The sequence below is a fragment of the Nerophis ophidion genome, linkage group LG03 (genome assembly GCF_033978795.1).
Source record: "Nerophis ophidion isolate RoL-2023_Sa linkage group LG03, RoL_Noph_v1.0, whole genome shotgun sequence".
In the NCBI taxonomy this organism is placed as follows: Eukaryota; Metazoa; Chordata; class Actinopteri; order Syngnathiformes; family Syngnathidae; genus Nerophis; species Nerophis ophidion.
In genome coordinates, this window is record NC_084613.1 from 73,027,311 (window position 1) to 73,055,235 (window position 27,925).

Sequence of the window (27,925 nt, forward strand, 5' to 3'; positions counted from 1 at the left end):
TCAATCGGGGTGCAGCACTACTTCATCTCGGGTCCGCCTGTCTGTTTTGGCCATGCACATCCATCTTCTTCTTCACCTTCTTCCTGATGTCCGACGTTTCTTTTTTATTTCAGCCTGTGTGTGGTTATCACCGGGGCACACAGCATTGACAGGCTCTCAATCTCAACCCTCTGTCGTTTGCTGGAATCGTGAGGAAAAAAGACCCTCCTACTGAATTGTGATTGGGCAGAGATTGTAGATCTCGAGGACATGTGCTTAGATTTGTGTGTGCACACTTTAACACGTGACTTTTGTCTTGCATTCGATGTTTTCTGGATTTGAACGTACGCCTATATCTAGTTGGACATCTACGCAACTGTTATTAGAGGAGGGCCCAGGTCTATTTATTACTGTATTCTTATTAGTTTATTTGGACTGGTACAATGGACATCAACCAACATTGCTATAAATGTGCCAGTTTTAGCTACAAGGTTATTTTGTAGCTACTGTAACATATGTTTTAAAGTATCTGTCTGAAACATTGTGTGATTTATTTTACATTTCAATTACATTATGTGACGCATATTAACATCAAGCAACCTTAAAGGCCTACTGAAATTAGATTTTTCTTATTTAAACGATAATAGCAGGTCCATTCTATGTGTCATACTTGATCATTTCGCGATATTGCCATATTTTTACTGAAAGGATTTAGTAGAGAACATCCACGGTAAACTTCGCAACTTTTGGTCGCTAATTAAAAAGCCTTGCTTTTACCGGAAGTAGCAGACGATGTGCGCGTGAGATCACTGGTTGTAGGGCTCCACACATCCTCACATTGTTTATAATCATAGCCTCAAGCAGCAAGAGCTATTCGGACCGAGAAAGCGATAATGTCCCCATTAATTTGAGCGAGGATGAAAGATTTGTGGATGAGGAAAGTTAGACTGAAGCACAAAAGAGAACAAGAAAAAGCGACGGCTCCGGGCGGCGGCAGTGTGAGCGTTTCAGATGTAATTAGACACATTTACTAGGATATTTCTGGAAGATCCCTTATCTGCTTATTGTTTTAATAGTGTTTTAGTGAGATTGTAAAGTCATACCTCAAAGTCGGATGGCTGCGGTGAACGCCAGTGTCTTTCAGAAAAGCAGAGGAGCCAAGATCACACCTGCCTTTTTGAGCTGCAGGAGGAGATATAATCCACGTATGTATCCGGTAAGAGTCGACTTAATGTCACAATTTTCTCATCCAAAAACTTGCTGGTTGACATAGACAAACATGTTCGCTTGACCGCTCTGTGTTAAAGCTTCACAACAAACAAAGAAACAGAGGCTGTGTCTCGGTTGCTAGAGGCAGCTGCAATCCACCGCTTTCCACCAACAGCTTTCTAATTTGACGTCTCCATTATTAATTGAACAAATTGCAAAAGAATCCGCAACACAGATGTCCAAATTACTGTGTAATAATGCGATGAAAAGAGATGACTTTTAGCCGCAAGTGGTGCTGGGCTTATATGTCCTCCCCCCAACCGGAGACGTCACAAACACACGTCATCATACGCGTCATCATTCCGCGATGTTTTCAACAAGAAACTCCGCGGGAAATTTAAAATTGCAATTTAGTAAACTAAAAAGGCCGCATTGGCATGTGTTGCAATGCTAATATTTCATCATTGATATATAAACTATCAGACTGCGTGGTCGGTAGTAGTGGGTTTCAGTAGGCCTTTAATTTCGCTCTCCACCAATTGATAGGGTCATCCCTTATCACATATTTTTGGCCGAAATAAAGCATTTTCCAGCTTGAACATGGCTAAATTAACTAAATATGTAAATAACACAGTAGTATTGGCCACTAGACAAAGCTATTTCTTCCAGAGTCAGTACATTTTCAATGTTTATGTGTATTATATTGGATTAAATAAGTGTAAAACCATAATAAAGCAAAAAAAAACATATTTAAGATGTCGTAAACAGGTTTATAATTAATATTTTATACTTTGCGGTAATACATTTAACACGACCAGGTTAGAAAACAAGAAGGCCTATCTAAATAATTTTTGCCGCTCGCAAATACCTCGCACCCTCATGTCAGGGCTCTATTGTGTGTTATATGTGTTACTTTAAAACTGACCATTTATAGTAATAACTAAGGGTGGAGGTCAGGGGCGCTCACACTTTTTCTGCAGGCGAGCTACTTTTCAATTGACCAAGTCGAGGAGATCTACCTCATTCCTATTCATAATTTATATTTATTTATTTATGAAAGAGACATTTTTGTTAACAAGTTAATGGTGTTTAATGATAATACAAGCATGTTTAACACATAGATTCCTTTCTTTCATGAAGACAAGAATATAAGTTGGTGTATTTGATTCTGATGACTTGCATTGATTGGAATTAGACAGTGGTGCTGATAACGTCCGCATTTTCAAATGGAGGAAAAAAAAAGTCCTCCTTTCTTTCTGTCCAATACCACATGAAAGTGGTTGGTTTTTGGCATCTCATTTGTCCAACTTGCATACTCGTTTTTAAACACTTTGTTATGAGAGTAACATATGTGTGTGGCCCTTCAATGTCTGGCAGCAGGTGAGTGACGTCAGTGAGTGTGCGGGTGGGCAAGCAAGTGAGAAAGCGGTCGTTGAGGGCGGGGGAGAAATACATTGGCATCAAACTCCGTAGCTTGCTAGCTTGTGCACGCTAGCTTTCTGAGACTCTTATTTTGTTAGCACAGGCAGGATGAAACAGGTCTTTTATGGTGAAGACAGGAACTGTGCTGCCGGTCTTTAGAGTTTTGACAGTAGGTACGGAGTCTCTAGAAATAAAATGTGTTTCTCTGCGTCCGCCCTGTTAGTGATTTTTTTCTTAAATATGAGTTCGCAGCAGCCAGCGTCATCTCACAAGATCCTCGGGTGCCGAGAATGTCAAACAACTGACGAAAGTGAAGTCTTTGTATGATTGATGATTGCTCATTTTTATGTCTATTTTTTAATGCCTGGCTTGAGATCGACTGACACAGTCGACCGCGATCGACGTAATGGGCACCCCTGGTGTAACGGTACACAAAAATTTCGGTTCGGTACGTACTTCGGTTTAGAGGTCACGGTTCGGTTCATTTTCGGTACAGTAAGAAAACAACAAAATATACATTTTTGGGTTATTTATTTACCAAATTTCTAAACAATGGCTTTATCCTTTTAACATTGGGAACACTATAATAATTCTGCCCACGTTAATCAACATTAAACTGCCTAAGTTGTTGCTTTGATTAAATAAAATGACACAACTTTTCTTCTCCATAAAAAAAGTGCAACATTCCACAGTTTCAAGTCAACTCATCATACTTAATTTATTACAGCATTGGGGAAGCCTGTAGTTGACTTTTATTATGTAAATGTTATATTTGTATCAACATGTGATAGCAGGGACCCTGCCATTCAAAACTAGGCTGCTACATTACTAATGATTCATGTAACCATAGCTGAAAAAATATCACAAAAGCAATAGGAGAGACTATTCATCCCTGAACAACATGGAGTTCATGTAGGCTTTATGATGCACTTACATTATTATATACACTATCAGAGACAGAAACTCTTCATCTAACATAATGTCCTTTTTTGCTGCTTCAACACACCTCAATCAACACTGTCCGTAACACACACACACACGCGCACACACAAACCTCCACACACGCACACACTGCAAAATTAGCTTACGTTACCCTAAAAGCTAACTAGCCTTCACCTTAAGCCAGAACTGCGAGTGAGCTGAGCTGCAGTTTGTTTCTAGAAGATATACGGGCTCATAGTGATGTTTAGAAAGTAGTTGACTTGGAAGTGTCTAGTATAATTTGGGGAGAGTCTGTTGCTCACCTGCTAAAGCTATCTGCTCGACGCTGAAGCGCTGACTAGATGCGCTCTGAATACGCACTGCTGATTGGCTCGTTACCGCTACGGTTGTAACCAATCAGATGGTTGTGTGGAAGGGACAATGCTGGGTGCTGTGTACAGACAGAGGCAGAATGGAGCGGAGCAGCTTGTTAAGACTTAGGCATATGTTCGTGTGGAACTCGTTTGGTACTCCTCCGCACCGAGCCGGAACCCCCGTACCGAAACGGTTCAATACAAATACACGTATCATTACACCCCTAGTAATAACTAGTTAACTATAATACGAATATGGTCTTAGCATGAAGAAATATGATAGGAATATCAATAAACAATTTTTTTTAGGTTTTGTGTATGCTAGCAAAATGTGTAGTTAGCTTTAAAAATATCCAAACCCTTCACATAGTAACGTTCTGAAAACAACAATAATCTTTGTTTACCGAGGCAATGCAGTTATTAGTAGGACTTTGACAGATGGGTTAGTTTCCTGTTGTAAACGGGGAGGAACACGATGTGACAGTAGCAGCTGTCAGGAAACATTTCCCATCCCTGTAGCCCACAGATACCAAACCATCTGCCTTGAAGATCTCAAGGACTTCAACCATAACACCCGGGCAGATAGATGTACGACATGCATCATATCTGGCTGCGGTGGTTCTATGTTTTAGTAGGACTGGTCAGATGGTAGGAATTTTAAAAGGTGTGCTGCTGCTTTTGGATATCAGACACAAGAGTAACAGGATCAGACAGGAGCGTTTCCAGCTGTCAGCATGGCTCTCTTCTGCTGGGATGAACAAATTTGAGGATATCCGGTCGGAGATTGCAGGGCGTTTCAACTAAAGGGAAACAAGTGTGCAGAATATTTTTTTGCCAGTGTTTTGAGCCTTTTATCTCAAATGTGACCTGACAGTGTTACTCCCAAAACACATTCCTTCCCTGCAATGATTTGTATTTATGGGCATATACCCCAGCAGGCACAAGACATTGATACAATGTTCATTATACTTATGTTTTTTTTAAAAACTGACTTCTAAACAAGGTTGCAAAATAGTGTAGTATAGTAAATTGAGTAGGCTGACTAAATTTTGAAATCCCAAAAAGAGGACACATACCGTATTTTTCAGACTATAAGTCGCAGTTTTTTCATAGTTTGGCCGGGGGTGCGACTTATACTCAGGAGCGACTTGTGTGTGAAATTACTAACACATTACCGAACGGGTTGTTATGAAGCTGGCCGTGGCGCATTCTTTCCGACGTCACTTTCTCTCCGAACTCAGTTTGCAAACGATCAATGGGTCCATACAGAGTTAAGAGCCGGAGATTCAAGAAATACACGGCGCACTTACCCGTGTAAAAAATTGTCTGAGGAGGGGGACCTTAAACGGTGATTTAGTGTGGCTGAAACGAGGCTTAGGCTAAATAATTACTTGTTTTAGGGCAGGGGTGTCCAAAGTGCGGCCCGGGGGCCATTTGCGGCCCCCAGGTAATTCTTTAACGGCCACACGGCAAATTAAAAAAATACGTAAAAAGTGATATAAAGAGCAAACGGGTGAAATGTAACAAGAAAATGTTGCAATGTTTACTTTAATAACACAAAATTAATGCCATTATGAATTATTGACATATTCAAGGCTCCAATTACGACACTTTAAATGTTCCACTTTGAGATATTTTGGGGAAAATGTTGCATATTTTGTGTTTGCCATATAAAAAACTGACCTGTTTTTTTTTTAAGAAGGGCCTAAAACGAACAAACAAAAAAAAAAAACAATAAAACTTATAACTGACGGATAGATCTGAAGTTGATCTCGAGATTTTTGTGTTAAAAGTAAACAGTAAAAAAATGTATAATTTATTTTTTAACACTTTAATGAGTAGTACCCTTTTAGATCCCCAATAATTTTAGTGTGATTTGTTTTTAAGTGTTATTGCTCAAAAAATAAAAATGAATTCAAATCAATTGTGTTATTAGTTATTTACTTTTTTAAGGCTCCAATTATTATATAATCTCAAATATTCCACTTGAAAAAATTATTGGGTGAAAATATTGCATATTTTGTGATTTTTCCATAAAAATACAGTTGTTTTTTTAGTGACAAAAAGAGCATACAACTTATATCTTTAAAATCATTATATTGACAGATAGACCTAATGTTGATCTAGAGATTTAAAACCTAAATAATAATAAAAAAATAATACTGAATAATGACACATTTTAATATTTTTTGGACCAAAACCCTTTGGAGTCCCTGGGATCAAGACTGAGTGGAGGCCGAAATGTATATTTTTTATACATATATTGTAGGGCTGTGAATCTTTGGGTGTCCCACGATTCGATTCAGTATCGATTCTTGGGGTCACGATTCGATAATATATCGGGGTTTTTTTCGATTCGGTTCGAATCTCGATTCAAAAACAATATTTTTCCGATTCAAAACGATTCTGTATTCATTCAATACATAGGATTTCAGCAGGATCTACCCCAGTCTACTGACATGCGAGCAGAGTAGTAGATTTTTTTTTTTAAAAAGCTTTTATAATTGTAAAGGACAATGTTTTATCAACTGATTGCAATAATGTAAATTTGTTTTAACTATTAAACGTACCAAAAATATGACTTATTTTATCTTTGTGAAATCAATGGACACAGTGTGTTGTCAAGCTTATGAGATGCGATGCAAGTGTAAGCCATTGTTCTTTTTTTTATTTTTTATAAATGTCTAACGATAATGTCAATGAGGGATTTTTAATCACTGCTATGCTTAAATTATAATTAATATTGATACTGTTGTTGATAATATTCATTTTTGTTTCACTACTTTTGGTTTGTTCTGTGTCGTCTTTGTGTCTCCTCTCAATTGCTCTGTTTATTGCAATTCTGAGTGTTGCTGGGTCAGGTTTGGTTTTGTAATTGGATTGCATTGTTATGGTATTGCTGTGTAGTGGTTTGTTGGATCGATTAAAAAAATAAATAAATAAATAAAATAAAATAAAAATAAAAAAGAAATCGATTTTTTATAAATAAGAATCGATTCTGAATGGCACAATGTAAACGATTCGATTCGTATTCGAATCGATTTTTCCCACACCCCTAATATATCGTATTGTATTTTAAAATAAAAAATATCAAAATGGCCCCCGCTTGCTTCGATTTTTCAGTGTGCAACCTTCAGTGGATAAAGTTTGGACACCCCTGTTTTAGGGGTTTTCCGGCTTAGTCAATAGGACGCCACTAAAGCAAGCTTCACTCTTTTATTTTTTGATCTGGTCGGAGCAAAAATGATGAATGTTAACCTTTACGACTTTTTCAAAACAGTTCTTTCTCTTTGCTGTGCTCAATCGTTACCATATGGAGTAGCATGTTGTACAGTGCCACTGAAGTCACTGAACCATGAAATGTCAATAAGCATGCGACGACCCCTGTCAGAAAACGCATAGCGGATGACCGTCTTCGCCCACTTAAGTGCTAAGACACTTCGGAATACTCCCCTCCTGAGGTCCCTGCCGACTTTCCCTCCGATCCATTAGTTATCAGCCTCTTGCCGCATTATGTCATGTCCAACACGAACATGGGAATTGTGACTTTGGAGAAAAGACATGAGAGCAGCCCTGTCGAGGAAGAGCCATAGTGATGCATACACATATTGTAACTATAGGCACAGAATTAGAAAATAAAAATAAAATATGTAGATGTCAGCAACATCAACTGGAATATTTTTGCCCCACTTTGTTTTGTAGAGAACACTTCCCAATTTATGCAAACAACTCGCTTCTGTGGACAAAGACTTACTGAATAAAACATAAATATAAAGAATGCAGACAGGGTTGAGAGCTTCTGTTGGCTAACGGCTGAATGTTGGGAGAAGTCAATGTAACAGGAAGCTTTATTTGATAAATGTTTGGTTATTACAGTATTTCACTATAACTTTATTGTTCCCCCACATTGTGTTTTGAGGAGAATGTTTTAAAGAGGTATACAAATCATGCAATATAATATTTATGAACATATAAGGGAGAAGCAGCAGAAAACGGATGGATGAATGTATTAATCTCACTCCTCTTCAATTTAATACAGTCATTATCATTATTCTTTTTTTCCTATTTATATTATCTTATATTTTATCTCTAATATTTTTACTGGTGTAAAGCACTTTGTGTTGCATTTAGGGATGAGTACCGAATCTGATACTGTTGTTTGACACCGACCAAATTTTGTCAGTTTTACCAGGTACCGATTCACGTAAAATCCAAGTGTCACGTTATGGCACCGACTCAGCTGCCTTGTCGCACTTCGGCGATCACTCCAGCAGCACTTAGAGCGGACTCAGCCAAACTACCTCTGGGTATATGTTGAAAGGTTCAATACCAACAAAGAAATTGACAAAAAAAAATGCATCCAGTTTAGACCCGGTAATGGCGATGACACGAAAAGACGCTTGAATTGATTAACGTGGAATACCATGAATTGATTAACGTGGACCCCGACTTAAACAAGTTGAAAAACGTATTCGGGTGTTACCATTTAGTGGTGAATTGTACGAAATATGTACTGTACTGTGCAATCCACTAATAAAAGTTTCAATCAATCAATCAATGGTTCTACTTGCCTTTTCGAAGATTATGAGTCATTCATAGTCTTCATCTAAACCATGGGTGTCAAACTCTGGCCCGCGGGCCAAATTTGGCCCACCGTGTATATTCATTTGGCCCTTGAGGCAATATCAAATTAACATTAGAGCTGGCCCGCCGGTATTATACAGCGGCGGTGTAGCTGTAACACCGCATTCACCGCTAATACCCATACTTGATAACTAACCCTCACCCCCAATTTTCCAAGGAGACTCCCAAATTTCAGTGCCCTTCCCGAAAATCACCAGGGGGCAACCATTCTCCCAAATTTCTCCCGATTCCCACCTGGACAACAATATTGGGGGCGTGCCTTAAAAGCACTGCCTCAAGCGTCCTCTAAAACCTTTCGTCACGTCCGCTTTTCCTACGTAGAAACAGCGTGCCGGCCTAGTCACATGATATATGTGGCTTTTACACACACACACACACACACACACGCTAATGCAATGCAAGCTTGATCAACAGCCATACAGGTCACACTGAGGGTGGCCGTATAAACAACTTTAAGACTGTTACAAATATGCGCCACACTGTGAACCAACACTAAACGAGAATGACAAGCAAATTTCGGGAGAACATCCGCACTGTAACACAACATAAACACAACAGAACAAATACACAGAACCCCTTGCAGCACTACCTCTTCCTTGACGCTACAATATGCAAATGTATAATTAGCCTGTGGGAAAACTTTATTTTGATATTTACCTGAGAAGGCTGCAAATAGAAAAGAGGCATTCAATTTCTATTTAAATTTGATTTGATATGTCATTGCTATTTTTAAATTATTAGTATTATTTGAAACTCGATTTTGCATGTCACTATAAAGTCATATAAGTCTCGCTTGTTCAATATTCAATGCAACACTTGTTTGGGTCCCTATTAAAAGGTTAATTTGTTCAACCTTGGCCCGCGGGTTCGTTCAGTTTAAATTTTTGGCCCACTCTGTATTTGAGTTTGACACCCCTGATCTAAACAGAACTACATCAACATCCTAACAGTCAGCATTTTAATGACAACAGAACTTATACAGTAAGAGACGTTTTATTATTTTTGTTGACTTTCATGAAGTCTGCATTGATGTTTTAAAAATAAAAGCAAACGTCGCGATTCATTTTTTAAATCAATGCAGTACATATGCAGCGCATATGTACTTATTACATATTATAAACGTGCCTGTTACTACATTACATATATACTTACAGTATGTATATAAAAGCCTAATAGAGGTGTTTTGATGATTTTTTTAAAGGGCTTTATAGGCAGAATAGAGTGATTCCCATTGGCTCCATTGAAAGCTCATTTTTGATCACATGTATTTAATATTTAGAATACATTAAAAAATAAAAACAAATGTGTTCTTGTCTTACATAATGATTTTGAATAATGGTCAAAACACCAAAAAAGTTGCAGATCCCATTGAATGAAAACCACAACTAAGATGCAAGTTACAATCAAACAGTTGGAGCGGAATAAGTGCAACACTTACTGTATTAACACTTTATAGGTTGCAATAAAAGACGAGATTCCCCAAAGACTGAACTGGCCAAAACACCATAAACTATCGTATTTCCTTGAATTACCGCCGAAGCGCTAATTAATTTAAAACCCATTCTCACTCCTGCGCTTACCAAAGGCATGAGGTGAATTTAGTCCTGCGCTTATAAATTTGAGTAAGATGTAAGGATACCATCATGAAAAGCACATTTAATAAAAAACACTGTTAATATACGGGAGCCTGTAAAGGACTGTATTTTACCTTGGGGGGATGCTCCAATTATTCACTATTTACCCAATAAATGTAGTCTAAGAGAGAGTGAGAGGAGACGGCTTATATAGTTGAACAATTTACTAATTATTTTTGCAAAACGAGTTTGACCCGGCGGTAAAACGAGGCATGCGGATAACATATACCCAGCGGCAATTCAAGGAAATACGGCATACACCACTGATATCTAATTTCTCAGATTTGCAATTTTAATCGCAACTTAATGTCATACTTGAAATCTGGTGTTAATATACATTTTAAAATAACTGGACAATTATCATAGTCAGCTCATTTTTAAATGCTGCAGTAACATTTTAATTTTGTTATCAAAATCAATATTTATTAACCCACAAAAAAGTACAGAAAATTGGTACTGTTAAGAACTGGTACGGTGCCGTTAAGCTGGAGAAAACGTGGCAGTCTTTGCTTTGAAAATGTTCCTGAGCCGATCGCTTCGTTTCACTTAATTTCAATCGCTTCTACTTCATTCTCGGTGTGCGTTTTAGAGCGCAAATATTTGATTTTGTGGTTTCATTATGAACGAGCAACTAGCGTCCTTCCGTCAGCTGCTGAGACTGAAAGGTACCAGGCAGCGGGGGGATGTATCACGAACTTTGCCACAACTTGTCTATAAAGTCTTAAGTTTGTTGACTGGGATGCACACTTGTCCTTTATTTTAACTACTAACATTGCCAGTGTTCCGTTAACATCAATACTAACTGTAATGTTTTGTCATCTCATCGAACTGAACGCAGGCTGAGTTGTCGGTGAGACACAAAGATTGTGTAGTACAGGGGTAGGGAACCTGCCGCTCTAGAGCCAGATGTGGCTCTTTTGATGACTGCATCTGGCTCTCAAATAAATCGTAACTGACGTTGCTTAACACGATAAGTAATTAATAATTCCGCTGGTAATCACAGGGTTAAAAATAAAAACCAAAATTAAAAACAATCTCATGCATTTTATTCCATCAATCCAAGAAGTCGCATTTATGGTAAGAAGTATTTTATTTCTTATTTTTTAGCTTCAGAATAACAATGTTATTAAAAAGAATAAGAGACTTATTATACTGAAATTGTTAGTCTAACTTAAAATGCGCACATTTAGTTGTATTCAGTGTTAAAAAATATTGGTAACACTTTAGTATGGGGAACTTATTCTAAGTAACAAAGACTTAATTAAGAGTTATTTGGACACTAGGGGACCATATAAGGGTTAGGGTTACTAATAAGCAATAATTCTGAGGTTATTGAGGGAAGACTTTTAGTTAATGGCTTACTGCTTGTAAAATAAGGCCATGCAGAAAAAGGCATTAATAAGTACTTAAAAAGGACTAATTAAGAGCCAATATGTTACAAATTTGCATGTTAATATGCAACTCATTAATGGTGAATATGTTCCCTATATCAAATATTTGGCTTTCATGGCGCTTTCGGCCAAAAAGATTTCCGACCCCTAGTGTAGTAGATGTGAGAGGTATCAGTCTTGTTTATTTTTGTTGGCCAAACTCTTGCATTGATGTAGATGATTGTTGGAGAAAAACAAAGCTTGTTTATTTGAAAGCGACGTGCAAATGATCTGTAAAACATAATCAATGCAACATTTTGACCAAAGAACCACTATTACATGTTATGTAGACCACAAGGAAGTGTTTTACATTTAAGAAAAAAAAAATAATAATATGACTCCTTTAATGCACCCTAAAATCCGGTGCACCTTATATATGAAAAAAGATCAAATATAGACCATCGGCAATGCGCCTTATAAACGGGTGCGCCCTATGGTCCGGAAAATACGGTATGTCTAATCTTGAACGAGTTAGGACTGAAAATTAAATTTCGTTGTCCTGGTTGCAATGACAATAAAAAATCAGAATCCCTTTATTGTCATTGCATGGAAACAATGAAATTGAACAGCAATCCAGCTCGTTTTTTTTAAAAACATCCCATCCATCCATCCATTTCTACCGCTTATTCCCTTTGGGGGCGCGGGTGCCTATCTCAGCTACAATCAGGCGGAAGGCAGGGTACACCCTGGACAAGTCGCCACCTCATCGCAGGGCCAACACAGCTAGACAGACAACATTCACACTCACATTCACACACTAGGGCCAATTTTAGTGTTGCCAATCAACCTATCCCCAGGTGCATGTCTTTGGAAGTGGGAGGAAGCCGGAGTACCCGGAGGGAACCCACGCATTCACGGGGAGAACATGCAAACTCCACACAGAAAGATCCCGAGCCCGGTATTGAACCCAGGAGTATTCAGGACCTTCGTATTGTAAGACAGACGCAATAACCCCTCTTCCACCGTGAAGCCCGCTTTTAAAACAACCTACATAAAATACAACAAACAATAATAAAAAATAAAATAAAATAACATAATTAAAATGTTAAAAACATATTGCACAGCTAAGCAAGTTAATAAAGTGGTGAGTGTTCAGGTTTTGATTGATTGAAACTATATATATACTGTCCTCTGGACCCCCTGTCAAAAGCTTCTTTTAGCTTATTTGGGGGACCCTTTCACGCACCAACATCTTTAAATGATGACATTTCACCACTACTGTAATTGTTATATGGTATTGTGAATAAACTTGAAACTTGTATTAGTAGATTGCACAGTACAGTACATATTCCGTACAATTGACCACTAAATGGTAACACCCGAAAAAGTTTTTCAACTTGTTTAAGTCGGGGTCCACGTAAATCAATTCATGGAAGTAAGTGCAGAGTTTAGGGCAATAACAGCTTTTGGATAGAAACTGTTTTTCAGTCTATTTGTCCCTGCTTTGATGGTCTTATAGCGCCTCCCTGAGGGCAAGACTTCAAGCCAGTGGTGACCTGGGGATGCTGATAGATTGATTGATTGTTTGAAACTTTTATTAGTAGATTGCACAGTACAGTACATATTCCGTACAATTGACCACTAAATGGTAACACCCCAATAAGTTTTTCAACTGAAGTTTTTCAACTGTTTGCTCTCCTGCTGCAGAGCTTCTTATCTTAAACCAAACAAACGTGTCAGTTGAAAGAATCTTGGTGTAAGGAATTATATATTTTACTCAGTAGTTATGCTGAATGGTTTTTGAAATTTTGCACAAGCCAGCTCAAAAACAACTTGCAGTGATAACAGAAAGCAGCATGTACTATACATTCCTACTCTTTTGCATCCATTGTCAAATATTGTTTAAAGGCCTACTGAAACCCACTACTACCCACCACGCAGTCTGATAGTTTATATATCAATGATGAAATATTAACATTGCAACACATGCCAATACGGCCTTTTTAGTTTACTAAATTGCAATTTTAAATTTTCGGGAAGTTTTTTCTTGAAAACATCGCGTAATGATGACGTGTACGCTTGACGTCACAGACTGGTAGGAAATATGAGCGCTGCGCACACACACAGCTAAAAGTCGTCTGCTTTAACCACATAATTACACAGTATTTTGGAGATCTGTGTTGCTGAATCCTTTGCAATTTGTTCAATTAATAATGGAGAAGTCAAAGTAGAAAGATGGAGTTGGGAAGCTTTAGCCTTTAGCCACACAAACACACAGTTATTCCTTGTTTAAAATTCACGGAGGTGAAACTTTACTATGAATCAGAGCGAACATGGATCCCAACCAAATGTCAACCAGCAGGTTTCGGTGAGAAAATTGTGGTAAAAGTCTCTTCTTATCGGAGATCAGGTTAGCTTGTGCCGCCCATAAAGCTGCCGTCAACTTCCCTTAGACACTGCGCGTCAACATACCCGTGGACACACCCCTCCGACTATCAGGTACTACTAAACTCACTAAAACACTAGCAACACAATAGAAAGATAAAGGATTTCCCAGAATTATCCTTGTAAATGTGTCTAAAAACATATGAATCCGTCCCAATGCAATCGGACAATGTCCTAAAATGACAATGACCAGAGATGACAATGAACCTGAGAACACACTGACCTGATGAATGAGAACATCAATGGAGGAGTAGAGAGATGAATATGAAACTTGCAGTCTGGCTGAAGTAGATGATGAAGGGGAAGAGGGAGGACCTGTATGGTTGGAACACCTGTCCACTAGTTAGGAGTCTAATGAGGTCCAGCTGCTCACGCTTCTGTCCCAGCAACCTGAGGGCAACGGTAAGAACAGTTCATCCTGGGGTGGGTGGTGTCCTGTGGGCTCTGGGCTGGTAGAAGCTCTGCAGAGTGGGCCGTGGATTCCTGGTGACCTGTAACTTCTTCTTTAAGAAGCTCTTCTGTCCTCCACTTGTTACCTGTATTAATGGCACTTGTTTTAACTCGTTAGCTGTATAAAAGACACCTGTCCACAGCCTCCAACAGTCAGACTCCAAACTCCACTATAGCCAAGATCAAAGAGGGACAAGAATTGTAGACCTGCACCAGACTGGGAAGAGTGAATCTACAATAGGCAAGCAGATTGGTGTGAAAAAATCAACTATGGAAACAATTATCAGAAAAATTTAAGACATATTAGCTTGTTCTTTTTTGTAGTCCGTCGCTATCAATATCCTCAAACATGGATCTTTCATCCTCACTCAAATTAATGGGGAAATTGGCGTTTTCTCGGTCCGAATAGCTCTTTTTGTTGGAGGCTCCCATTAAAAACAATGTGAAGATGTGAGGAGCCATCAACATGTGACGTCATCGTCTGCGACTTCCGGTAGAGGCAGGGCTTTTCTGTTAGCAAGCAAAAGTTGCGAACTTTATCGTGGATGTTCTCTACTAAATCATTTCAGCAAAAATATGACAATATCGCGAAATGATCAAGTATGACACATAGAATGGACCTGCCATCCCCGTTTGAATAAGAACATCTCATTTCAGTAGGCCTTTAAACATCACTGTTTAAAAAAAAAATATTCAAGTGGATTATAGCACAAGAGTGACTACAGACTGTTTATGCTAGTGAGCAAGGCAGGGAGTTTGTGGGGGTGGGCCCAGGTCTACTGGACACGGGTGCACGCCTGTCTGCCTCCATCATGCTCATGTTAACTGCAGACCCTCCACAGGATGTGTCATGTCATTATTCACCACCAGGGGCCAATGAAGGCAGTGGAAGAGAGTGCTTTCTAAACAGTGTTCTCCAAGCCTGGTGAGACAGGGAAGCGTGTGTGTGTGTGTGTGTGTGTGTGTGTGTGTGTGTGTGTGTGTGTGTTAAAATGGAGAAAGAGAGAGAGTGAGTGAAGGTGAGCAAATGAGGAAGCATGGATTTCTGTGTATGCGAGAGTGCAACATCCCTCCGAGGTATTTTTAGCATTGTTTGCAGCCTTCCCCCGTGTTATCCTGCTACACGGATTTCTCAATCACACACCCCGAGCCATCGGTGCCAACATACGTGGAAAACTGGAACAAACACACACACTGAAGCAATGAGTACTTTCTGCTCAAATGGTTCTCCCCTTGACAAGGCTGCTTGATTGTCCAAAACAATACGTCACTTTCACTTGCTACACCTGAATTATTAATCCAACGTTAATCAAGCGCTACTTTCTAAATGTATACGCACGCACACATACAACAATGTGTTTGCACGCGTGTGAGAAAGGGAGCGTGGGGAAAGATTAACTAATGTTGTCGTGTTGGAGAATTTAGTATGATTCAATACACCAAAAAAAGTAACATGTTAATTGGGAGAATACTAACTAGGTTAAAGGCCTACTGAAAGTTTATATATCAATGATGAAATATTAACATTGCAACACATGGCAATACGGCCTTTTTAGTTTACTAAATTGCAATTTTAAATTTCCCGGGAGTTTCTTGTTGAAAACGTCGCAGAATGATGACGTGTATATTAGCGCTGCGCCCACACACAGCTAAAATTAATTACGCAGTATTTTGGACATCTGTGTTGCTGAATCGTTTGCAATTTGTTAATTAATAATGGAGAAGTCAAAGTAGAAAGATGGAGTTTGGAAGCTTTAGCCTTTAGCCACACAAACACACGGTGATTCCTTGTTTAAAATTCCCCGAGGTGAAGCTTTACTATGGATCAGAGCGGTCAAGCGAACATGGATCCCAACCAAATGTCAACCAGCAGTTTTCGGTGAGAAAATTGTGGGAAAAGTCGCCACTTACCGGAGATCAGCCGAGCTTGTGCCGTCCATGCAGCTGCCGTCGACTTCCCTCAGACACTGGCCACAATACACCCGTGGACACACACTTCTCCGAATATCAGGTACTATTAAACTCACTAAAACACTAGCAACACAATGGAAAGATAAGGGATTTCCCAAAATTATCCTAGTAAATGTGTCTAAAAACATCTGAATCCGTCCCAATGCAATCACCTTGACTGGCAACACTAAATTGGCCTTAGTGTATGAATGTTGTCTGTCTATCTGTGTTGGCCCTGCGATGAGGTGGCGACTTGTCCAGGGTGTACACCGCCTTCCGCCCTATTGTAGCTGAATAGGCACCAGGGCCCCCCACGACCCCAAAGGGAATAAGCGCTAGAAATTGGATGGAATTACAAATAATAAAACAAATCATAGGTCACTCAGGCTACCCAGAAGGACCATTAAGAGATATACGATTGCGCTGCCAACCTGTCTCCCCTCGGGATGGTCTACTGCTGGCCCCCCTATGGACTGGACTCTCACTATTATGTTGGATCCACTATGGACTTGACTCTCACAATATTATGCTAGACCCACTCGACATCCATTGCACTCTAGAGGGGAGGCTGGGGGTTACCCACATCCGCGGTCCTCTCCAAGGCTTCTCATTGTCAACCCACCAGGTTGAGTTTTTCCTTGCCCTGATATGGGATCTGAACCAAGGATGCCGTTGTGGCTTGTGCAGCCCTTTGAGATACTTGTGATTTAGGGCTATATAAATAAAAAAATGATCGATTGATGATAGATCATATCAAATATATGACATCAATCATTTAATAAAAATTTTTGAAAAAGACAGCTGTATCATTTGTCCAGAATCTTAGCAGTACTCCTGGACGGACCCAATTAAAAAAAAACGGTACTACAAAAATACCGATACTCGGTATACATCCCTATTGAAAAGTGTAACAAACATCTTAGGTAAATGATGTTATGACTATAAACAGGGTATGAAGGGAAGTGAATTATATTTGTATAGGGCTTTTACATAGTGAAACCCAATATCTAAGTTATATTTAAACCAGTGTGGGTGGCACTGGGAGCAGGTGGGTAAAGTGTCTTGCCCAAGGACACAACGGCAGTGACTAGGATGGCTTATGACTTATTAAAAAGTCATTTTTTCATAGGAGCGTGGAATCGGCCAACATGTTTTGGTAACTTGGAACATTCAAAGTCCCTTTCACTGGAACTAAGGGGCCAAGAAAAAACTCTTGAAAAACAACCCCACTAGGGCTGGGCAATATGGCCTTTTTTAATATCTTGATATTTTTAGGCCATATCGCGATACACAATATGTATTTCGATATTTTGCCTTAGCCTCGAATGAACACTTGATACATATAATCACAGCAGTATGATGATTCTTTGTGTCTACATTAAATCATTCTTGTTCATACTGCATTAATATATGCTCATTTTAAACTTTCATGGAGAAAGGGAAATCACAACTAAAAGTGTATTTATTAAACAGTAATTAAGCAGTGGCACAAACATTCATGTCATTTCAAAACAAAGTGCAAAATTGTCAGATATTTTAAAACAAGCTATGAGTGCACTTTTGGGCATGATGTCACTAAGATGACATGTCAAAACAACACTAAATTAAAGTTCACTTTTTGTGCAGAACGCCACTACAATAGTTTAAAACAAATAAAGTGCACTTTTGTGCATGATGTCACACAAGATATTTCAATAATTGTCAAATAAAAATGAGCTGCATGATAGGAAATCAAATCGCTATGTGGTAGGCTACTACTGACGTTATCTCCTTATGTTGTTGACTATTTTTTTCAGAAATGGTTGCCTCGGCATTTTGTTGGTGTGGCACCGAATGGAGATGTTGACATGCAGAGGATGCACTCTTCATTCTCTAGCGTTTTTGTTTTTTTAAATGATGCTACATATTAATAGTAACGCTACTTTTTGTAGCCATGCTTTTGCCCTACACTTGACATATCACGGTAGTCTGTTCGACATATTCCCACTTCAAGCCAAACCACCGCCAGACGATAGACCCCCTGCTGTTTTTCTTGGGAATTAATTCTTCCTTCATTTGTTACCAGATTTGCACCTTCTTTCTCTCGTATTACCACCCGCACCACAGCTAACATACACATGCTGCTACCTCTCTACTCCGCGGGGACGTATACGTATGTGACGTATGTAAGGTGTGCTTGCTGTGTGTGAGAAGGAGAGACAAGAAAGAGTAGGAAACGCATGCGGTGTAATGCCAGCAGCTAAAAGCAACGTATACTCGAATAGCATGATATAGTCATTTTTATATATCGCACAGAGAAAAACCTGCGTTATATCGAGTACCGTATTTCCTTGAATTATCGCCGGGGCGGTAATTGATTTAAAACCTCTTCTCACTCCGGCGCTTACCAAAGGCATGCGGTAAAATTTAGGCCCGCGCTTATCAATTTGACTGTGATGTAAGGATACCATCATGGAAAGCACATTTAATTAAAAAAAAAAGTTATTATGTAGCATAAAAAATGCAGATGGCCTTAAAATTCCACAACACTCAGTCACCGTATGTAAGTACCCAAAATAAAGACTCGACGTAAATATAAATTCAATCTGATCGGAAACATTGGAGGAAACGGGATTAAAACCCGATGCTAACTGCCCATAGAAAATACATGGGTACGGCTAGTAGCTACTATTAGCAAACAAATTCACTTACCAACTCGGCTTAATATCTTAACATCGCCACACTCTCTCATCACAACTCGGCCCTGATGTAAGTTTACAATTTGTTGTAAAATGTTGGACGGTTGTTTTTACAATTTGCAAGCAAACGACAACTTTAAAACATACGAGCTTCAGATGTCCCCAGGCTTAGCCACCGCACCTGGCAGCCATCTTGGAACGCTGGATTATATAGAGCGCGATAGGCTGCAGCAGGTCACGGGAGCACCTGTGTTAAACTCGCGAGATTAAACGTGGAAACGGCGCATTAAATATGAGGGGATGCCTCATACATCGCACAGAGACAAACCTGCAATATATCGAGTACCGTATTTCCTTGAATTATCGCCGGGGCGGTAATTGATTTAAAACCTCTTCTCACTCCGGCGCTTACCAAAGGCATGCGGTAAAATTTATGCCCGCGCTTATCAATTTGACTGTGATGTAAGGATACCATCATGGAAAGCACATTTAATTAAAAAAAAACGTTATGTAGCATAAAAAATGCAGATGGCCTTAAAATGCCACAACACTCAGTCACCGTATGTAAGTACCCAAAATAAGGACTAGACGTAAATATAAATTCAATCTGATCAGAAACATTGGAGGAAACGGGATTAAAACCCGATGCTAACTGCCCATAGAAAATACATGGGTACGGTTAGTAGCTAGTATTAGCAAACAAATTCACTTACCAACTCGGCTTAATATCTTAACATCGCCACACTCTCTCATCGCAACTCGGCCCTGATGTAAGTTTACAATTTGTTGTAAAATGTTGGACGGTTGTTTTTACAATTTGCAAGCAAACGACAACTTTAAAACATACGAGCTTCAGATGTCCCCAGGCTTAGCCACCGCACCTGGCAGCCATCTTGGAACGCTGGATTATATAGAGCGCGATAGGCTGCAGCGGGTCACGGGAGCGCCTGTGTTAAACTTGCGAGATTAAACGTGGAAACGGCGCAGGTAATATGAGGGGATGTCATGAGAGGAAATATGGCTTATTTGCCACCCGTGTTACATACTCGTGACGTGACGAGTTTGACCCGGCAGTAAACCGAGGCATGCGCTAATTATTTTGCTAAACAAGTTTGACCCGACAGTAATTCGAAGTATGCGCTAATTATTTTGCAAAACGAGTTTGACCCGGCGGTAAAACGAGGAAATACGGTAAATCGATATATTGCCCAGCCCTAAACCCCACACCATAAATCCTCTTCCACCAAATATCACATTCGGCACAACGCAATCCGAAATGTAGCGTTCTCCTGGCAACCTCCAAACCCAGACTTGTCCTTCAGATTGCCAGATGGAAAAGCATGATTCATCACTCCAGTGACAAGTCCCACGCTTTGTATTTGACTTGGTGATGTATGGCTTAGATGCAGCTGCTCAGCCATGGCTTATGACATATTAAAAAGTCATTTTTTCATAATAACCGACCTTATAATCGCCCTTACGTTCACGACCTCCAACTGCTTTTTGACAATAAAAATGTGAAAAATTCTCTTCTTCTCTGCCAGATCCCAGTTATGACGGGAGCCTTCATGGACTCGTCGCCAAACGACGACTACAGCGGCGAGCACTCGCTCTTCAACTCGTCGGCCAGCGTCCACGCCGCCGCCTCTGCCGCCTCCGTGCAAGGCCAGCAGGACGAGTCGCAGTCCATGTCCAGCGACGCCATCTGGCTTTGGATCGCCATCGTCGCCACCATTGGGAACATCGTGGTGGTAGGCGTGGTCTACGCTTGCACTTTCTGATGCACAAAGACCCAAATCTGTGGGAAAATGTCTGCTTTCCTGAGGGTCAGAGCGAAAGACTAGTTTGCTTGGACTCTACGATTCTCTTGGAAACGGGACACCGAGAACCACTGGAACTTTAATTCCTGCTAAGTTCCTTTCCATGTCTGCCCTCAGAACAGAAGAGTTGCCCTGCGGAGACGGAGATGCGAATGGATGTTAAATGGGGCTTGAGATCCGGGTTGATCCGGGGCCATCGTAAGCTTCCGTTTGCCGCAAAGTAATTTAGGACAGCACGGTTTAATTATGCCCCTGTACATGGATGGTGAATCTTAAAAAATTCAGAAGGCAGTCGGATTATTTTCATCTGAAGCGGCCCTGAGGCCCAACGCCATTAGAGCTCATGTAAGGATACTTTTTGGACATTCAAAAAGTGAACATTTCTGCTTGTCGCACACTGAAAATCACACGACCCTCACTTTATCAAAGCCCATATTTAACGATACAATAATTCAATTAGCCCGACAACTTCATCTTTTCCACACTGCTGAACGTTATTAACCATCTTTCACAGCTTTTGGTCGGGGGGTTCGGACCTACAGTACTGGACCTTCTCCCAGTTTTTGCAGCAAGCTGACAAGCTGCTTGCCGTGACCTTGAGGTGTTCATTAGGACCAACAAGTTATTATTTACCTCCTAAAAACCTGCTATTATTGTCATGAAGTGATTATGTTAGCCATTGGCCACAACATTGATTAGTGTAATGATGCGTAGAGAGGAATCAATTTAACGGTGTGGTTTTGCAGGGGTGTAGAACCTACTGCCTTTAGCTAAATAATGTCAAGAAAATATGGGAAACGACCTAAAACCGACAATGAACATATTGTTTAACAAATATATTTATGACAGGGTCAATCAACACTGAGCATTCTCATATTTGATACAAATATATGTATTGGATCTCATTAGAATGTACACTATATTGCCAAAAGTATTTGGCCACCTGCCTTGAGTTATATATGAACTTGAAGTGCCATCCCATTCCATTTCCATAGGGTTCAATATGATGTCGGTCCAACTTTTGCAGCTATTATAGCTTCAACTCTTCTGGGAAGGCTGTCCACAAGGTTGCGGAGTCTTGTTTATAGGAATCTTCCACCATTCTTCCAGAAGCGCACTGGTGAGGTCAAAGGCCTGGCTCTCAGTCTCCATTCTAAGTCATTTCAAAGGTGTTCTATGGGGGCAGGTCAGGACTCTGTGCAGGCCAGTCAAGTTCATCCACATCAGACTCTGTCATCCATGTCTTTATGAACCTTGCTTTGTGCACTGGTGCAGAGTCATGTTGGAAAAGGAAGGGGCCCGCTCAAAACTGTTCCCCCACAAGGTTGGGAGCATGGAATTGTCCAAAATGTTTTGGTATCCTGGAGCATTCAAAGTTCCTTTAACTGGAACTAAGGGGCCCAACACCTGAAAAACAACCCCACACCATAATTCCTCTTCCACCAAATTTCACATTTGGCACAATGCAGTCCGAAATGTAGCGTTCTCCTGGCAACCTCCAAACTCAGACTCGTCCATCAGATTGCCAGGTGGAAAAGCATGAGTCATCACTCCAGTGAAGGTGTCTTCACTGCTCTAGAGTACAGTGGCGACGTGCTTCACACCACTGCATCCCCCGCTTTGTATTGGACTTGGTGATGTATGGCTTAGATACAGCGGGTTGGCCATGGAAACCCATTCCATGAAGCTCTCTGCGTACTGTACGTGGGTTAATTGGAAGAACATATGAAGTTTGGAGCTCTGTAGCAACTGACTGTGCAGAAAGTATTTGCACTACGTCCTTCAGCATCCACTGACTCCTCTCTGTCAGTTTACGTGGACTACCACTTGGTGGCTGAGTTGCTGTTGTTCCCAAACTCTTCCATTTTCTTATAATAAAGTTGACTTCGGAATATTTAGGGGCGAGGAAATTTCACGACTAGATTTGTTGCTTAGGTGGCATCCTATGACAGTTCCATGCCACCCATTCTTTCACAAATGTTTGTAGAAACAGCCTCCATGCCTAAGTGCTTGTTTTATACTACGCCAAGTGATGAAGACCCCTGATTCTGATCATTTGAATGGGTGGCCAAATACTTTTGGCAATACAGTGTACCTAATGTTGTGGTCAGGAAAAAAAAGGTACTATATCTCCATCTACTATCAATCCATTTTTCTTTTGAAGTTTTAAATGAAATAGATTTTTCCATAACCACTCCTTTTGAACAAGTTATTGTAACAAAAAGCATAGCTGACATAATCTTCCTCTTTAGTTCACAGACTAGTTGTGTAGAAAGAGAGTATGGCCAACCCGGATTCAGGCAATCTTTCTCAAAGATCGGTCAAAAGGCACTCACCTGAACACAGGGCGCCATGTTTGCTACCAACTTTGAGCTGATGCTATGCGTTTGTAGCTCTACCTCGTTAATTTTTCAAGGTGTAAAAATGGGGCTGCTCCCCCCATGCGTATTGTGGAGTTTTTACATCGCATGCCCCCTAGCCCGGAAAGTAGACAAGGTTCCTGAACAACACTAGAGCATCTTGTGCGAGGTAACCACGCGACACAATATCTGTGTTTTGTTCCAAACAGAAATACTAGGGGTGTAACGGTACGTGTATTTGTATTGAACCGTTTTGGTACGGGGGTTTCGGTTCGGTTCGGAGGTGTATGGAACGTTACGGACATATTAAGTAGCATACCGCACGTTGTGTAAACAATGCACACAGAGGCAACATGAATTGATTAACATGGACCCCGACTTAAACAAGTTGTAAAACTTATTCGGGTGTTACCATTTAGTGGTCAATTGTACGGAATATGTCTTGTACTGTGCAATCTACTAAAAAAAAGTACCAATCAAAAGAGAAATATCATTTAGAATAACACATAATGAGTGACACATACACTGATTACAAACACATTAGAGGCAGCCACCACACTTGACTGTACAAAAGTCGTAATTTCTCTGGGATTGTTCGTCCAAAGCTAATATATATATCTTGGAAAAATGAGGGTAACAAGTTATTTTTTGGGTCAATCTGTGTATTTTTTTTTCTTACGTTTATTCCGACATCGTGTGTGTTAGAGCAGTGGTCCCAAACCACCGTGGCCCGATTGTTACCGGGCCGCAGAAGAATTTTTTATTAAAAAAAAAAAATATTTGTTTTTATTTTTATTAAATCAACATAAAAAACACACAATATACACTTACAAATAGTGCACCAGCCACAAAAAACTCCCTTTTTCAAGACAAAAACGTCCCTTTTTCATGACAAAGAAGAAGAAAAAAAAAGGATACCCCCCCCCCCCCCCCGGGACAAATTATTAAGAGTTGACCGGTCCGCGGATACAAAAAGGTTGGGGACCACTGTGTTAGAGGGTTTGCTGGTCACGAAACAAAGCAGGAATGTAACACCATAGTGCGTCAAATACGGCCGCAAAATTATACTTTCACGAAATAAAAGCGTGTTTTATTGAATGTTTATGAGCTGGACTATGTTTAGAATGTTATATAGGAGGTATTGTTTTGGTTTCATCAGAAAAACTAACATGACAGTCTTGGTAGCAGTCATGGCGCATGTTTAATTGGCGGTCAGGTTCAAACACTGATGACATCTATTAAACGAGACAAGAAGCAAGGAATTAAACAGAGGCAGAATTAAATTTGGCTCAGCTTGAAGAGAAACGTCTGGGCTGTACTCTTGTACAGTCTCCAGCACGCTCTGGCGAAAGATTGTACGCAACCTCTTTTTCTTTGGACTTCCCGTTTGCACAACAACTGTTTCTAAAGGAATAGGAGGGTATGTAAACAGCCATTGTTTTCGGTGACATTAACACAAAAGAAAAAGATGCCTCGGGCTCGGACTAGTCTTGGATCGAGCTTGAGCAGGTCTTGGATCAAAGTAGATAACCCCTCTCGTCTCCTCCCGTCGTACATAATGGAATTTTACAAGCCTTTGGCTCGGTAGAACAAAGACAGCCTGTCTGTTCACTGGAAACTCAGACAACAGAAAGTTTCTTGATAATTTACATATAATTTTTCTGACATTGGCTATACTCTCTTGATACACCCACGTGGAGGGGTATGTAAACAGCCATTGTTTTCGATCACATTAACACAAAAGAAAAAGAAGCCTCGGGGCTAGGACTGGTCCTGGATCGAGCTTGGGCAGGTTTTGGATCAAAATAGATAACCCCTCCTGTCCCCTCCCGTCGTACACAAATAAATTTTACAAGCCTTTGGCTTGTTACAACAAAGACTGCCTGTCTGTTCACTGAAAACTCAGACAACAGAAAGTTTTTTGATAATTTACATATAATTTTTCTGACATTGGCCATACCCTCTTGATACACCCACGTGGTTGAAATGACTCAGCAGCTCCCCTGCTGGTTGCAGCCAAGTAGTGAATTTGATTGATTAAAGACTGAATTCCACACTATTAGGAATTTGACAGACAATTTTCTATCCATCCCTAGTGAAATAATATCTGGATGTTGAAAAATAACGTGTTTAACATTTACTCCGTTCAGTGGTACTCAGGGTTTCTTATTATATAAATAAAATATTATGATATATTAAATTATTGTCCAAATAAAAAAAGACTCACCAAAAGATGTGATGAAATTAAATTAATTCCAAATTGTGTTGGAATGTTTACCATTAACATGCCACTTAAGCCAAATACCTGAAAAACAAAGTATGTTTGAGGTGGTACTGCTTGGGAAGCATTTATTTTGGTTTTTATTGATTCAAATAATAATAGAAAAAAAAAAAAAGCTGAATCAGAATTTTTTTTTTCAGAAATGTGCCGAGTATCAAACCTTTCAGCCAAAGAAAATGACGTTCTCTTACATTCACACACAAAAACTAACACTTCATTCACAAAAATATAAAATCTCTCTCTGAGGGTCTACTTATTGATGTTTGTTGTTTTTAAACAGTCATTGTATCATTTTTTTTTTTTTTCAAAAGTGTGAACTTGAAGTGACCACATATTGTTTGACTTGTGTTGCAATTAGTTCATTAGTCAAATGTTTATTGTAACTTACACTGGTGACTGTATCCTAGACAATAGGGGACCTTAATTACAGTATTGTAATTAACTTGCTAAATGATTACTTTTCAGGCCTGCTTTTCAATGACTGGTTGATGTATTGAACTACTTAGAAATGTTGTAAACCACTTAGACACAATACTCCGTTTGTATATGCTTTTAGAATCCTGGCGGCATTGTATACTGTATTCTGTAAATATCTATAAAGGGAGCGCAAAACACAAGCAGGTGAGGAGGTGTTTTGGTTTTTTTGTGCTTTTCTTGGTCATCTCGGTCGAGATTGATGCGAAGCTGACTGTATTTTTGTGAGCTATTTTTTCCCCCAAAAATGTTATTATTAGAAACAAAATAGATTTTTCAGTGGTAAAAGGCAATGTAACATGATTTTCTGTAGTTGCACTAAAAAAATGTGTTTAGTTTTTTTTTCCCTAAAAAGTGTATGCATTTGATTTATTGATCCTATTAAGGGCAGGTAATTCAGATTTTTTTTTTGTTAAAACCAATCTTTTGATGTAGTCGTTCACATTACCATAAAAATATGCAAAAAGTTTTGGTATCTTGAAGCATTCAAAGTTTCTTTCACTGGATCTAAGGGGCCAAGCCCAATTCCTGAAAAACCAACCCCTCACCATAATTCCTCCTCCACCAAATTTCACACTCGGCACAATGCAGTCGGAAATCTAGCGTTCTCCTGGCAACCTCCAAACCCAGACTGGTCCATCACATTGCGAGAGAAGGCGTCTCCACTGCTTTAGAGTCCAGTGGCTACGTGCTTTACACCACTGCATCCCACGCTTCGCATTGGACTTGGTGATGTATGGCTTAGATGCAGCTCCTCGGCCATGAAAACCCATTCCATGAAGCTCTCTGTGTACTGTAGGTGGGCTAATCGGTAGATCACATAAAGTTTGGAGCTCTGTAGCAACTGACTGTGCAGAAAGTCTTAGCACTATGCGCTTCAGCATCCGCCGACCCCTCTCTGTTAGTTTATGTGTCCTACCACTTGGTGGCTGAGTTGCTGTTGTTCCCAAACTATTCACTTGTCTTATTATAAAGTTCACTTTGGAATATTTAGTAGCGAGGAAATTTCACGACTGGATTTGTCGCACAGGTGGCATCCTATGACAGTTCCATGCTGGAAATCACTGAGAGAGGGCCCATTCTTTCACAAATGTTTGTAGAAACAGTCTCCATGCCTCAGTGCTTGGTTTTATACACCTGTGGCCGGGCCAAGTGATTAGTTTCAGGTTTATTCACAATACCATATAACAATTACAATAGCAGTGAATATCATCATTTAAAGATGTTGGTGCGTGAAAGGGTCCCCCAAATAAACCAGAAGAAGCTTTTGACATGAGGTCCAGAGGACAGTATATACATAGAAAGATGAAACATGGTAGTAAGCACAACAACAACAACAAAAAAACAACACTATATGATAAACACAAGATAATAGTACTAAAGCAAGCATACACATACATACATACATTCAACCATGCAAAACCCAACAGTAGTCTACCCCACATGAGGCATTAAAGATATGTGGTTAATAGGTAATTTTTCAGTTTCTTTATGAAGTTGGAGAATGGATACAGCATCTTGAGGCTCTCATTAAGCTGGTTCCAAATCTTTGGTCCTCTGCATACAACACTTGGAGCGGTACAGGCCAGTAAACGATGTTTACCTGATATCAGATCTAAGTTACGAGTGTTGTGGGCATGCTGGGGATGGTAGATAGGAACCAAGCTACAGAGCCTAAGATTCAGCCTGTAAATGACTTGATAGGTTGAACAAGCATTTTGATAAATATTGAACTCTGTCAGTCTTAAGAGATGATATTTATGGAATAGATTTCGAGTGGGGGCATCAAACTTGGACCATGACAGGTGAAGGTAGGTAGGGAAGGTGTTACACCAGATTAGGACACCTGATTGTCATCATTTGGATGGGTGGCCAAATAATCTGACGTTGTCTTTACTATTAAGTTATCGTGCT

At 39.8% G+C, this 27,925-nt stretch overlaps 1 protein-coding gene and 1 long non-coding RNA gene across 4 annotated transcripts in view; one reads left to right on the top strand and one right to left on the bottom strand.

The window, feature by feature from the left end:
- LOC133550034 (uncharacterized protein C14orf132) overlaps positions 1-26,154 on the top strand; it is a 115,107-nt gene extending 88,953 nt beyond the window's left edge. Inside the window, 1 exon segment of the mRNA XM_061896031.1 lies at positions 20,621-26,154. Within this exon segment, the coding sequence (XP_061752015.1) occupies positions 20,621-20,857 (237 nt within the window). The 3' untranslated portion in view covers positions 20,858-26,154.
- The window catches only part of LOC133550035 (uncharacterized), a 262,035-nt gene that overhangs the window by 58,324 nt on the left and 175,786 nt on the right, over positions 1-27,925 (bottom strand). The window contains exon 4 of one of the 3 annotated variants that reach the window (XR_009806222.1): positions 14,222-14,388. The exons of the other annotated variants lie outside the window; for them this stretch is intronic. This is a non-coding gene — a long non-coding RNA (uncharacterized LOC133550035). The remainder of the gene's footprint in view (positions 1-14,221; positions 14,389-27,925) is intronic. 3 annotated transcript variants of the gene reach the window in all.